Source organism: Sorex araneus, chromosome 1, assembly GCF_027595985.1.
Source record: "Sorex araneus isolate mSorAra2 chromosome 1, mSorAra2.pri, whole genome shotgun sequence".
Taxonomy (NCBI): Eukaryota; Metazoa; Chordata; class Mammalia; order Eulipotyphla; family Soricidae; genus Sorex; species Sorex araneus.
In genome coordinates, this window is record NC_073302.1 from 73,056,560 (window position 1) to 73,069,390 (window position 12,831).

Sequence of the window (12,831 nt, forward strand, 5' to 3'; positions counted from 1 at the left end):
CGGTCTACCAAGAAAATACAGGAAGAAATGAGAGCAGAAATGAGAGCAGAAATTTCAAACCTTCGAACCGAAGTCTCACAAATAAAGCAATCGGTAGATGAAATAAAAATCTCACTAGATGCCCTCAACAGCAGAATGACTACAGCCGAAGACAGAATCAGCGAGCTTGAGGATGAGCTGCAGAAAGCTTACAGACAGCAACAAATCATGGCCAAAGACCTCAAAATGGCTATAGAGCGAATCAGAGCCCTGGGGGATGACTTCAAGAGGAACAACATAAGAATCATTGGAGTACCAGAACCACAGGGAAGTAACCCCAATGAAAAAAACATAGTCAAAGACATCATCGCTAAGAAATTCCCAGAGCTGGAGAAGGCAGGCGTCCAGATACAAGAAGTCCGAAGAGTGCCAGCAAAAAGAGACCCAAATAAAAAGACTCCAAGGCATATCATAGTCAGAATGGCGGATGCTGTAGATAGAGACACAATTCTACAAGTAGCAAGGTCAAAGAGGGAAATCACATACAAAGGAGCACCCCTCAGATTTACGGCCGATCTGTCAGAAGAAACCCTCCGAGCCCGAAGACAATGGTGGGACATAGTGAAAAAACTCAACGAAATGAATGCCTCACCAAGAATACTTTATCCGGCTAAACTCTCACTCAAACTCGAAGGAAACATACACTACTTCTCGGATAAACAACAGCTCAGGTCCTTCATAGACTCAAAACCAATCTTGAAAGAAGGTCTAAAGGGGCTACTGTAAGGCAAGGAGGAGCCCCATAAGAACAACAAATCCCACAGAAAGATGACACAAAACCACATCACAATAATCTCTCTCAATGTCAATGGCCTAAATGCACCTATCAAGAGACACAGAGTAGCTAAATGGATCCGGAAATTAAACCCAACATTCTGTTGCCTGCAAGAAACACACCTGAACAAACAGAGTAAACATAGACTCAAAGTCAAAGGATGGAAAACAATCCTCCAAGCAAACAACCCCCTTAAAAAAGCTGGAGTGGCCATCCTGGTATCCGACAACATAGATTTCAGGATGAAAAAGATCAAAAGGGACAGCGAAGGTCATTTTCTGTTTATCAAGGGATATGTACAACAGGAAGAAATCACACTCTTAAACGTATATGCTCCTAACGAACGACCGGCTAAATATTTAAAACGACTCCTAACAGACTTCAAAGAGGACATCACTAACAGCACAATTGTAGTCGGAGACTTCAATACGGCCTTATCACCTCTAGATAGATCCACAAGAACAAAACTCAACAAGGAAACACTGACCCTGAATGAAGAAATTGAAGAGAGAGGCCTAATAGACCTATACAGGGCCTTACACCCCAAAAAGAAAGAATACACATTCTTTTCCAGTGCACATGGAACATTTTCAAAAATAGACCATGTACTGGGCCCCAGAACATACCTCAATCGAATCGGAAAAATAGAAATTGTATCAACCATCTTTTCAGACCACGATGCGCTGAAGATAGAAGCTAACCACCCACAAATACGGAAAATCAAATCAAACACCTGGAAATTAAACAATTCCATGTTGAACAATGAGTGGGTCAAGAAGGAAATCAAGGAAGAAATCAAAAGATACTTAGAAACAAATGAGAATGAAGACACGAGCTACCAAAACCTATGGGACGCAGCGAAAGCCGTGTTAAGGGGAAAATTTATAGCTCTCCAAGCATTCCTCAGGAAGGAAGAAAGGACCCACATAGATAGCTTGACTTTACGACTCAAGACCCTAGAAAAGGACCAGAAAAAGGACCCCAAACCAGACCGAAGGAAAGAAATAATAAAAATTAGAGCAGAAATTAATGACATCGAAACCAAAAAAACAATCCGAAAGATCAATGAAACAAAGAGTTGGTTCTTTGAGAAAATAAATAAGATTGATAAACCGCTAGCAAGTCTCACAAAGAAAGAAAGAGAGAAAACTCTAATAAATCGAATCAGAAATGAAAAGGGGGACATCATAACAGAAACCAGTGAGATTCAAAAGATCATTAGAGACTACTTTGAAAGTCTTTACGCCACAAAAAAGGAGAACCTAAAAGAAATGGATGGATTCCTTGATTCCTACAATCTCCCAAGACTGAAGAAAGAAGACCTGGAATACCTGAATAGACCCATCAATGTTAAGGAAATTGAAACGGTAATCAAAAACCTCCCCAAAAACAAAAGCCCAGGCCCAGATGGTTTCACTGGCGAATTCTTCCAAACATTTAAAGAAGACCTATTGCCTGTTTTCCTCAAACTTTTCCAGGAAATTGAAAAAACAGGAACTCTCCCAAACAGTTTCTATGAAGCACATATCTCCCTAATACCAAAAGCAAACAAAGACACCACTAAGAAAGAAAATTACAGACCAATTTCCCTGATGAACACCGATGCGAAGATCCTCAACAAAATACTAGCAAATAGGATCCAACAACTCATCAAAAAGATCATACACCACGACCAAGTGGGATTCATCCCAGGGATGCAAGGATGGTTTAACATTCGGAAATCAATCAACATAATCCAGCATATCAACAAAAGGAAAGATAAAAACCATATGATCATATCAATAGATGCAGAGAAAGCATTTGACAAGATCCAACATCCTTTCATGATGAAAACCCTCGCCAAAATGGGGTTTGGAGGAACTTTCCTCAAGATAGTCGAAGCCATCTATCACAAGCCTACGGCAAGCATTATCCTCAACGGGGAAAAACTAAGGGCCTTTACTCTGAGATCAGGCACAAGACAAGGATGCCCACTCTCACCACTCCTCTTCAATATAGTACTGGAAGTACTTGCGATAGCTATTAGACAAGAAAAAGAGATTAAGGGCATCCAGATAGGAAGGGAAGAAATCAAACTCTCACTATTTGCAGACGACATGATACTATATCTAGAGAAGCCTAAAACCTCTACTAAGAAACTCTTAGAAACAATAGACTTATACAGTAAAGTCGCAGGCTACAAAATCAATACCCAAAAATCCATGGCCTTCATATATGCAAACAATGAGGCAGAGGAAAGGGACATGAAAAAAGCAATCCCATTCACAATCGTGCCCCAGAAAATCAGGTACCTCGGAATCAGCTTAACCAAGGAAGTAAAAGACCTTTACAAAGAAAACTACATAACGCTACTCCATGAACTCAAAGAGGACATGAGGAAATGGAAACATATACCCTGCTCGTGGATAGGGAGAATCAATGTTGTCAAAATGGCAATACTCCCTAAAGCATTATACAGATTCAATGCGATCCCTATAAATATACCCATGACATTCTTCAAAGAAATGGATCAAGCAATCCTAAAATTCATATGGAATAACAAACGTCCAAGGATAGCTAAAACAATTCTTGGGAAAAAGATGATGGGAGGCATCACCATCCCCAACCTCAAACTTTACTACAAAGCAGTAACAATTAAAACAGCATGGTACTGGAACAAAGGCAGAGCCACAGACCAATGGAACAGGGTGGAATATCCCTACACACAACCCCAAATGTATGACCATCTAATCTTTGATAAGGGAGCAAGAGAAGTGAAGTGGAGCAAGGAAAGCCTCTTTAACAAATGGTGCTGGCACAACTGGACAACCACATGCAAAAAAATGGGTTTAGACCTTGACCTGACACCATGCACAAAAGTCAGATCAAAATGGATTAAAGACCTCAACATTAGACCACAAACCATAAGGTACATTGAAGACAAGGTCGGCGAAACCCTCCACGATATTGAAGATAAGGGTATCTTCAAAGGTGACACGGAACTAAGCAATCTAGTAAAAACAGAGATCAACAAATGGGACTACATTAAACTAAAAAGCTTCTGCACCGCAAGAGATACAGTGACCAGAATACAAAGACTATCCACAGAATGGGAAAGGATATTTACACAATACCCATCAGATAAGGGGTTGATATCAATGGTATATAAAGCACTGGTTGAGCTCTACAAGAAGAAAACATCCAACCCCATCAAAAAATGGGGCAAAGAAATGAACAGAAACTTTACCAAGGAAGAAATACGAATGGCCAAAAGGCACATGAAAAAGTGTTCTACATCACTAATCATCAGAGAGATGCAGATCAAAACAACCATGAGATACCACCTCACACCACAGAGACTAGCACACATCCAAAAGAACAAAAGCAACCGCTGTTGGAGAGGATGTGGGGAGAAAGGGACCCTTCTTCACTGCTGGTGGGAATGCCGACTGGTTCAGCCCTTCTGGAAAACAATTTGGACGACTCTCAAAAAATTAGATATTGAATTCCCATTTGACCCAGCAATACCACTGCTGGGAATATATCCCAGAGAGGCAAAAAAGTACAATCGAAACAACATCTGCACATGTATGTTCATCGCAGCACTGTTTACAATAGCCAGAATCTGGAAAAAACCCGAATGCCCCAGAACGGATGACTGGTTGAGGAAACTTTGGTACATCTATACAATGGAATACTATGCAGCTGTTAGAAAAAAGGAGGTCAAGAATTTTGTAGTTAAGTGGATGGGCATGAAAAGTTTCATGCTGAGTGAAATGAGTCAGATAGAGAGAGACAGACATAGAAAGATTGCACTCATCTATGGTATATAGAATAACAGAGTGGGAGACTAACACCCAAGAACTGTAGAAATAAGTACCAGGAGGTTGACTCCATGGCTTCGAGGCTGGCCTCACGTTCCGGGGAAAGGTCAACTCAGAGAAGCGATCACCAACTACATTGTAGTCGAAGGCCATGTGGGGGAAGAGAGTTGCGGGCTGAATGAGGGCTAGAGACTGAGCACAGCGGCCACTCAACACCTTTATTGCAAACCACAACAGCTAATTAGAGAGAGAAAACAGAAGGGAATGCCTTGCCACAGTGGCAGGGTGGGGTGGGGGGGAGATGGGATTGGGGAGGGTGGGAGGGACACTGGGTTTACGGGTGGTGGAAAATGGGCACTGGTGAAGGGATGGGTTCCCGAACTTTGTATGAGGGAAATATAAGCACAAAAGTGTATAAATCTGTAACTGTACCCTCACGGTGATTCTCTAATTAAAAATAAATAAATTTAAAAAAAAAAAAAAAAAACAGTAGAAAACTCAAGTGAAGTAATACTAAAAGCTAAAAATAAGCAAAACATTAAAATTTACTCATAATTTTTACAGATGTGAATCAAAACCAGGAGATGCTACTTTTCACCTTTCAAAATAGAAAACATGATTTAAATTGTAATAGTGATCAGTATGTAACAAAAAAGCTCCCAGTCACTATTGATAATAATGTGAAATAGGTATGTTCTTGGGAAAACATTAAACAGTATTAAGTAAAATGCTGCCAATTTTCTAGATATGACATGGGACAGTGCAGGGGTCTTGGGCACTTTGGTGACAAGGGTGAGTAACTTTGTGCATAAAGACTTATTACAATTACAATAAAAGCAATAATATTTTTAAAACAGCTGTCAATTTTTATTATCCTTTTATGACCTAGTAATTTCAGGTGTCTACCTCAATAAAACATTAAAATTTTCAAAGAACCTGAAAGTTATTTTTTTTTGTACATTTGCACAAGTAAAGTCTTTTGCCTACCTCTGTCCTTCAATATTGGCATTATTAACTCCGCTACTAGCACACATTTGTTAAAACAGTTGTGTTTCTTCCACTAGAAAAATTGTTATTCTTGACTTGCTCTCAAAGCCTGTGTTCTCTCCTGGACACATATCTCACTTATGTCTCTCTCTCTCTCTCTCTCTCTCTCTCTCTCTTTGCTTGTTTCCACTCTGGAGAAGCCTGTATTCTCTTTCACATGCACATTTCCTTTCTTTCTCTTCTCTCACATCTTTCTAAACAAGTTTTTTTCTTTCTTTTCTTTTTTAATTGAATTTCGGTAAGATATACAGCTACCAAGTTGTTCATGATTGAGTTTAAGTCATAAATGTCCCAGTTTCCCTTCTGCCCCCCCTCTCTCTGTCTCCCTCTCCCTCTCCCTCTCCATCTCTGTCTCTGTCTTTTTCATTTTCCTTTGAGGCACTGTGGTTTGCAATGCTGTTATTGAAAGCGTGTCATGCATATCACTTTACCTCCTTGCAGCACTCAGGTTTTTTTCCAGAGGGATCATTTCCAAGTATCATTGTTATAATGACTCTGTCTCTGTTCTAACTGCTCTCCCTCTCCCCCTCGGTGACAAGGTCCTACCAAAGACCAGTCCTCCTGGCCATTGTTTCTACTGTCTTTGGGTATTATTCACACACTATGTGTTTGTTTATTTGTTTTGTTTTTATCCTGCAAATTAGTGCCATCATTCTATATTTGCCCCTCCCCCCTGACTCATTTCATTGAGCATGATACTCTCCATTCCATCTATATATAAGCAAATTTTATGACTTTATTTTTCCTGATTGATATCTGTGTAGTGTTCCATTGTGTAGATGTACCTTCTAAGCAAGTTTTGTTCAATAAAAACTACGTTGTTTCAGGGCCAGAACAATAATAATAAAAAACTCTCTTTACTTGCATGTGACCAACCTGGGTTCAAACCCCAGTACCCCATATTGTTCCTTGAGCATTGATGGGAGTGATCCCTGAGAGCAGAGCCAGGAGTCAGCCCTGAGCCCCACAGAGTATGGCCCTAAAACTAAGCCAAACCAAATAAACAAAGAAAAAAAACCCAAAACTGATTTCTTCACAAAAAAAAGTAAGAAAAATTGTTATTCTTTTTTTAAATAGTGAATCACCGTGAGATACAGTTACATACTTACAAACTTTCATGTTTGCATTTCACTCATATAATGATCAAGTACCCATCCCTCCACCAGTGCCCATTCTCAACCACCAATGGTCCCAGTATCCCTCCCACATCCCCACCTTGCCCCCCCACCCCACCCTGCCTCTGTGGCAGGGCATTTCTCCCAAAATGTTATTCTTACAGTGAGATTTTTCTAATCTAATGATAATATGTTTAATGAAATGATGGTTTGGATTTAACAATATTCTAGCATGAACAGGTCAAAAAGTGGAAGCAAACATACCAACATACTCTGATTCATAATTTTTGGTACTTCCTAAATATTGTTATAGAAAAGGTCCTTAAGCAGAAGAAAAGTTTGGTTGTAGTATTTTAAGTCTTTGTAGAAATAAATGTCTGTATTTGATATGAGCTCAGACTGCCATAGAATCTTTGAGCATTAGGAGTTAAATATATTATTAAAATGCTTTAGAATACCACTTCTGGGAATATACCTTGGGAGCCTAAAATCACAGTAAAGCACCATCTGCACTCCTATGTTCATCGCAAGACTAGTCACAATAGCCAGAATCTGGAAACAACCTGAGTGCCCAAGAACAAATGAATGGATAGAGAAACTATGACACATTGACACAATGGAATACTATGTAGCTGTTAGGACAAATGAAGTCCTATAAATGGATGGATTCGGAGAGTATCATGCTAAGTGAAATGAATCAGAAAGAGAGGGACAGATATAGAATGACCGCATTCATTTGCGGTGTATATATCTAATATATATTTATACATGTACATATATGTACACATGTACATATATATATATAAGACATATCCACAGCCAGGGAAAACAGGGTGTAGAAGGACTGGTCATTGGTTGGAATCAACCATAAGTGTGTGTGGGACAGAGGATAGGTAAGATAGAGAAGGGACCAGGATGACAATAATAGCTGGAAATGATCATGATGGACAAGAACTGAGTGTTAAATGTAGGAAAAGGGATTTTCTTGATAACCTTTCAGTATCAGTATTACAAAGCACAACGCCTAAAAGGAGAAAGACAGAGAGAGAGAGACAGGGAGAGAGAGGGAGAGAGGGAAGAAGGGAGGTAGAGAAAGAGAGAGAAATGAGTAGGAGGAAGGAGGAGGGGGAGGGAGGGAAGAAGAAGAAGGAGGAGGAGGAAAGAAGAAGAAGAAGAATGCCTGCCATAGAGGCAGGTGGGTGGTGGGGAGGTGATGGGAGGGAGCCTGGGGACACTGGTGCTGGGAAATGTACACTGGTGGAGGGATGGTTGCTGGAATACTGTATGACTGAAAACCAATCATGAACAGCTTACTTGTAAGGGTTTATCTCATAGTGATTCAATAATAGCACCTTTTTAAAAATTAAAAATAAAAGGAAAATCTTGTTTTAAAAAGACAAATGCTTTAGAAGTAAAGATAGATATATTTTTAAAAGACTGGGGAACAGATTTCTTTTCTTTCTTTTTTTTCTGAGAACTCCTTTCCTTTCTTGGAAACTTAGCAGTAATAACAACATAGATGACCAAAATAGATCCTCTAGTCAACAATATTGCCTACATATTGTATTTCAGATTACTCTGAGAAGTTCAAATGGGTGCTTTTTTTTTCCCTTGTAGATGTCGGCTGCTGCTGAAAGTGGAGATGTAGCACCTGGAAAACAAAATGAAGAAAAAACCTATAAGAAGGTGAGAGTTTCAACTTCTTTCTTTAGCCCAGAGGATCACTTTTATTGGAATTTTAATATGTCATTTGCCTTTTCTTCTTCCAAAACACTGTATGTAAATCACTGCCTTAATTTCCTATTGGTATAATGTAGTGGCTTTAACAATACAAATACGAAGCAATACACAGGCCTAACATGAGTCTTACTGGGCCAAGACCCAGGTATCCACACATCCTGTGTTCCTTTTTGAGTGTCAAGAATTACCTATTTCCCTATCTTTTTTCAACTTTAACTTGTTGCCTACATTTCTTATATCATGATTCCCTGCCAACTTCCAAGTCAGCCCAGGCAGTGCAGTCTTTCTCAGACTGTTATCCTGACCCTTCAGAAGACCCCTGTGAGCACATTTGGCTCTCCTGGAAAATCCAGATAATTGTTTTATTTGGAAGTGAACTGACTGCAGGCTTAATTTCTCCTTGCAATCTTGACTCCTCACTGTCATGTAACATGATATACTCATAGACTCCATGGATTAGTACATGGACATCATTGAGTACCATTTTCTCAGCCAACCAGTGAGACCATGATATTGAGGGAAGGTAGTTATTTGAAACCCCTTCTTATTCTTGAGAAGGCCCTTGTGGGTGACCAATGTTCAGGACCCAGTATATGGATCCTTTTATGGACTCATTACCTTGTACCAACATTTCGTCTTTGGTCCACACTTGATGCTCAAGAGCTTTTCCTGACTTGATGCTCAGGGTCCAGGGTGCTTGGGGACCATATGGTGTGGGAATGAAGTCTAGGCCTCCTCCATGCCAAACATGCGCTCAGCCCATTGAACTCACTCTCCAGCCAACCACTGACATGTTAAACCTTTGCTATCTTTGTATTTATTTTTGGTTTAGTTTTGGGGCCATACCCAGCTATTCCCAGCTTGGTGCTTGGGGAATGTTCCTGGGAGTGCTTGGGGGACCATATGGTATTGAGGATTGCACCTGTGCCTGCTATTCACAGACCATATCCTTGAACCCATTGGGTTATCCTCTTGAGCCCTATCTTTGTTCCTTTTTACCCCTTCTAAGTCTCTCAGATTCCATGTCTCCAAACCGTTTTATAAAGATCTCTTTTCCAGACTTTCAAATCTGTATTACCTTATAACACTTTGGTTCTGGCAGATTTATGGTTGCCAGACACCAGGCTAATGCTCAGAAACATTACTTGGAATTGTTTGTTCCCATGTGTCACTACTCTAAATGTTTAAGCTTTCAATAGTTCTTGCTCTCTTTCTCTCTTGAAAACAGAAGATTCGTGTATGACAAAGTCTATTATGTCTTAATTTTTCTTTTGCATTTTTCACTTTAATAGATAACCAGTGAGAACTTCTGTTATTATATATGTGTGCCCGCTGATCTGACCACATGTTCAGGGCATGGAACTCATGGGCTATGTGCCCTATTGTGTTTAATGTGGAGGAATATGGCCTTTTGCCAGACAGATCTTTCCTTATGTTTTTACTCAGCCAAACCTAGAAATATAAGCAATAGCATAGCCATTAAAAGGGACTCTGATAGTCCAGAGATGTGACTCAGCAATGGAGCACACACCCAGCCTTTGTGAGGCCCTAGGTTTGATCCCAGGCATCCCTCCTGTCCCCAATCTGCCCCCACCCCACAAAAAGGAGTTGCTGTGCAGGGAAAGTGAAGGGTGAATATTCAGGAGTTTGGAGTCATCTTATAAACTATGTGCATCTGATCAAAGTCTATAGTACAGTATTATTTATTTTTGAACACTGGTAGGGAGCCCAAATCCTGCCTTATTTTTCCAAGACTCCTTGTGAGTTCAGGACAGACTAAAACCAACAAAGAGATGCTCAGCTTGTCTGCTCATCCCAACTTCAGGGCAGTTGGGAACAGTTTGTCACGTGTGCACACGTCCACATGCACTTGATTCTTGACAGAATTCTGACCCACACGGGCTACTTAGTGAGGCGAATGCATAGTGAGACTCTGATCATTACATCTTGAGGTTTGCCAGTGTGCAAAGAAAGAGGTAGGTGCCATCTCTGTAAGAAAAACTCCAAAGTGGCAGCACTCTCCCTGAGCTTGAGCCCTCTGCAGTATTAGCCCTGAGAGGGACTCACCCAGAGAAAGGGTTGCTGTACTGAAAGGTGAACTATTCAGTTTACTTCTCCATCACACAAGAAGGCCTTCCTTCTGGAGCTAGTTGGAGAGTCAGAGTGACTATTGCCAGTGAATCGTCCCACAGATGTAAGAAATTGATGTCAGGCTAGGGAAACCATGGAGGATGAGATTTGAGACATCTCGTTTTTGTGGGGGGGAGGGGTTGTTTGTTTTGGGGGGGGTGTTGTTTTTTGTTCTTTGGGTCACACCCAGCGATGCTCAGGGGCTACTCCAGGCTCATACACTCAGGAATTCCTTCTGGCAGTGCTTCGGGGACCATATGTGATGCCAGAGATTGAATCTGGATCGGCCGCATGCAAGGCAAATGTCCTACCCACTATGCTATCACTCCAGCCCTGAGATTTGAGACATCTGAAAGGGAGTTGGAAAAGGCAGGAGACAGGCACACAGCATCCTGTTTTCTGGAATGAGGGTAAGGCCCGGTCTGGAAACGCGGTGTAAGTGAGGTTGTTCCTTGGCCTAATTTGAGCCTGCAATAGAAAATATGGTTTATGCACTTATAGAGAAGAAACACCTCCTTTTTAAAAATGTTCAGAGCTTCATAAAGATAGTGTTTATGTCAAATTAACCACCTTTCCTGTTATGAGAAATTCATTACTTCAGTTACCAATAAAGAAAATGCTCAAGTTTCCTGATTCTGGATTTAAAGATACCTGGAAGATTCTTGTGGTAGCTTTTCAGACAAAATGAAGTGTGAATTAAATGTTGCCCTAACTGTGTTTGTACCTGGTTTGGTGAATATATTTGCAAAGAATGACAGTTTTGTTTCCTGCTGCCTTTAGACCAACAGCTTGATGCATGAGTTGGCTTAGCGTTGTTTACCCATGACCTTAACACTAGCCTAACAGCTGTGTTTTGCAAATATGCAAAGTGAAAAAAAGCTGGGAATAATAACAGGCTAGATGAATGTCATTAAGGCGACAGTGCATTTCACTAATTATTATCTCTTTTATAAAATCTGAAAGTTCAATTTCTTTTCCATTAGACTTTTACCTGTGAGGCCAATCCATGTGCCCCACACTGAGAGCTGGGTTTACTGTGCTTAGCATGAAGAAAAATATCAGTAGAGTTTATAAAAAACTTCTAGTACAGTGATAGTGGTGCAATATAAGAAACTTTAGGGGCCCGAGTGATAGTACAGTAGGTAGGGCGTTTGCCTCACTCACAGCCAATCCATGTTTGATCCCCAGTATCCCATATGGTCCCCCGTGCACTGCCAGGAGTAATTCCTGAATACAGAGCCAGGAGTAACCCCTGAGCATCGCCAGTTGTGCCCTCATCCTAAGAAAAAAGATCTTTAAAACACAGCAATATGTGAAAAAAGGATTGGAAAGGAAAAGAGCTCTAAGCACCAGAGTTAAACAACTGGTTCATAGTTTGTTTCTTGTTCCTAATGCACCGAGAGGCTGTAGCCATGTGCAGTCATGAGCACTGATTCCCGTTTCCTGACCAGCATGAGACTCTCAGTCTGGACTCTGCACAGGATGATTTAGGCCCGCTGCTTTTTGTTCTTCCAGACAACCAGTTCCCTCATCCAGAAAGAGTCGATGGCAACCCCAGCAGGGCAAATTGCAAATTGCTCAAATCAGTGGGGTGAAGTTAATGTTTCCATTCACGGTGGAAGTCAGAATTTTTATTTCAGCTGCTTCACACAGACATGTTATCCACGAAGGGCTGCTGGGCTGTGTTTAAAGAGTATATAATTTTGAATTTCTACATAATTCTATATAGAATATAGAATTTCCGGTCTCCATTTATTTATGGAGTGTCTTCTGCAGGAGTTCTAAACACAGGTGGCCTGCAGGTGAGGAGGAAGTGAAAGTACCTGGGGAGACTTAACTGCAGCATAGGGCACTGCTGGCTCCTGCAGTGAAGCCAAGTTAGGAACTGCAGTTCCAGCTGACGGAGCTCTGCAGGCTCCAGTGCTCACTGTGAGTTGCCAGATCCCCAGATTTGTCAAGAAACCAGTGATGTGGGTTCTGGCATGAAATAGCCTAGATTCTAAATGTTGTCAACTGATTCAAAAAATTTTGAAAATACCACTGGAGAAACAGTATAGCGGTTAGGGTACTTGACCCTGAGTCCTTCTCAGGCACCCCTATGGTCACCTGGGCCCCTTCCAGAGTGATCCCTGAGACCAGAGCCAGGAGTGTGCCCCCAAAGACAAAAACAAAATTCAAAACT

General features: G+C 40.9%; 1 protein-coding gene across 3 annotated transcripts in view; it reads left to right on the forward strand.

Moving 5' to 3' along the window:
* PIP5K1B (phosphatidylinositol-4-phosphate 5-kinase type 1 beta) overlaps window positions 1-12,831 on the forward strand; it is a 354,670-nt gene that overhangs the window by 134,793 nt on the left and 207,046 nt on the right. For all 3 annotated transcript variants that reach the window (XM_055132200.1, XM_055132196.1, XM_055132192.1), the window contains one exon: window positions 8,397-8,465. In XM_055132200.1, coding sequence (XP_054988175.1) covers window positions 8,397-8,465 — 69 coding nt within the window. The remainder of the gene's footprint in view (window positions 1-8,396; window positions 8,466-12,831) is intronic.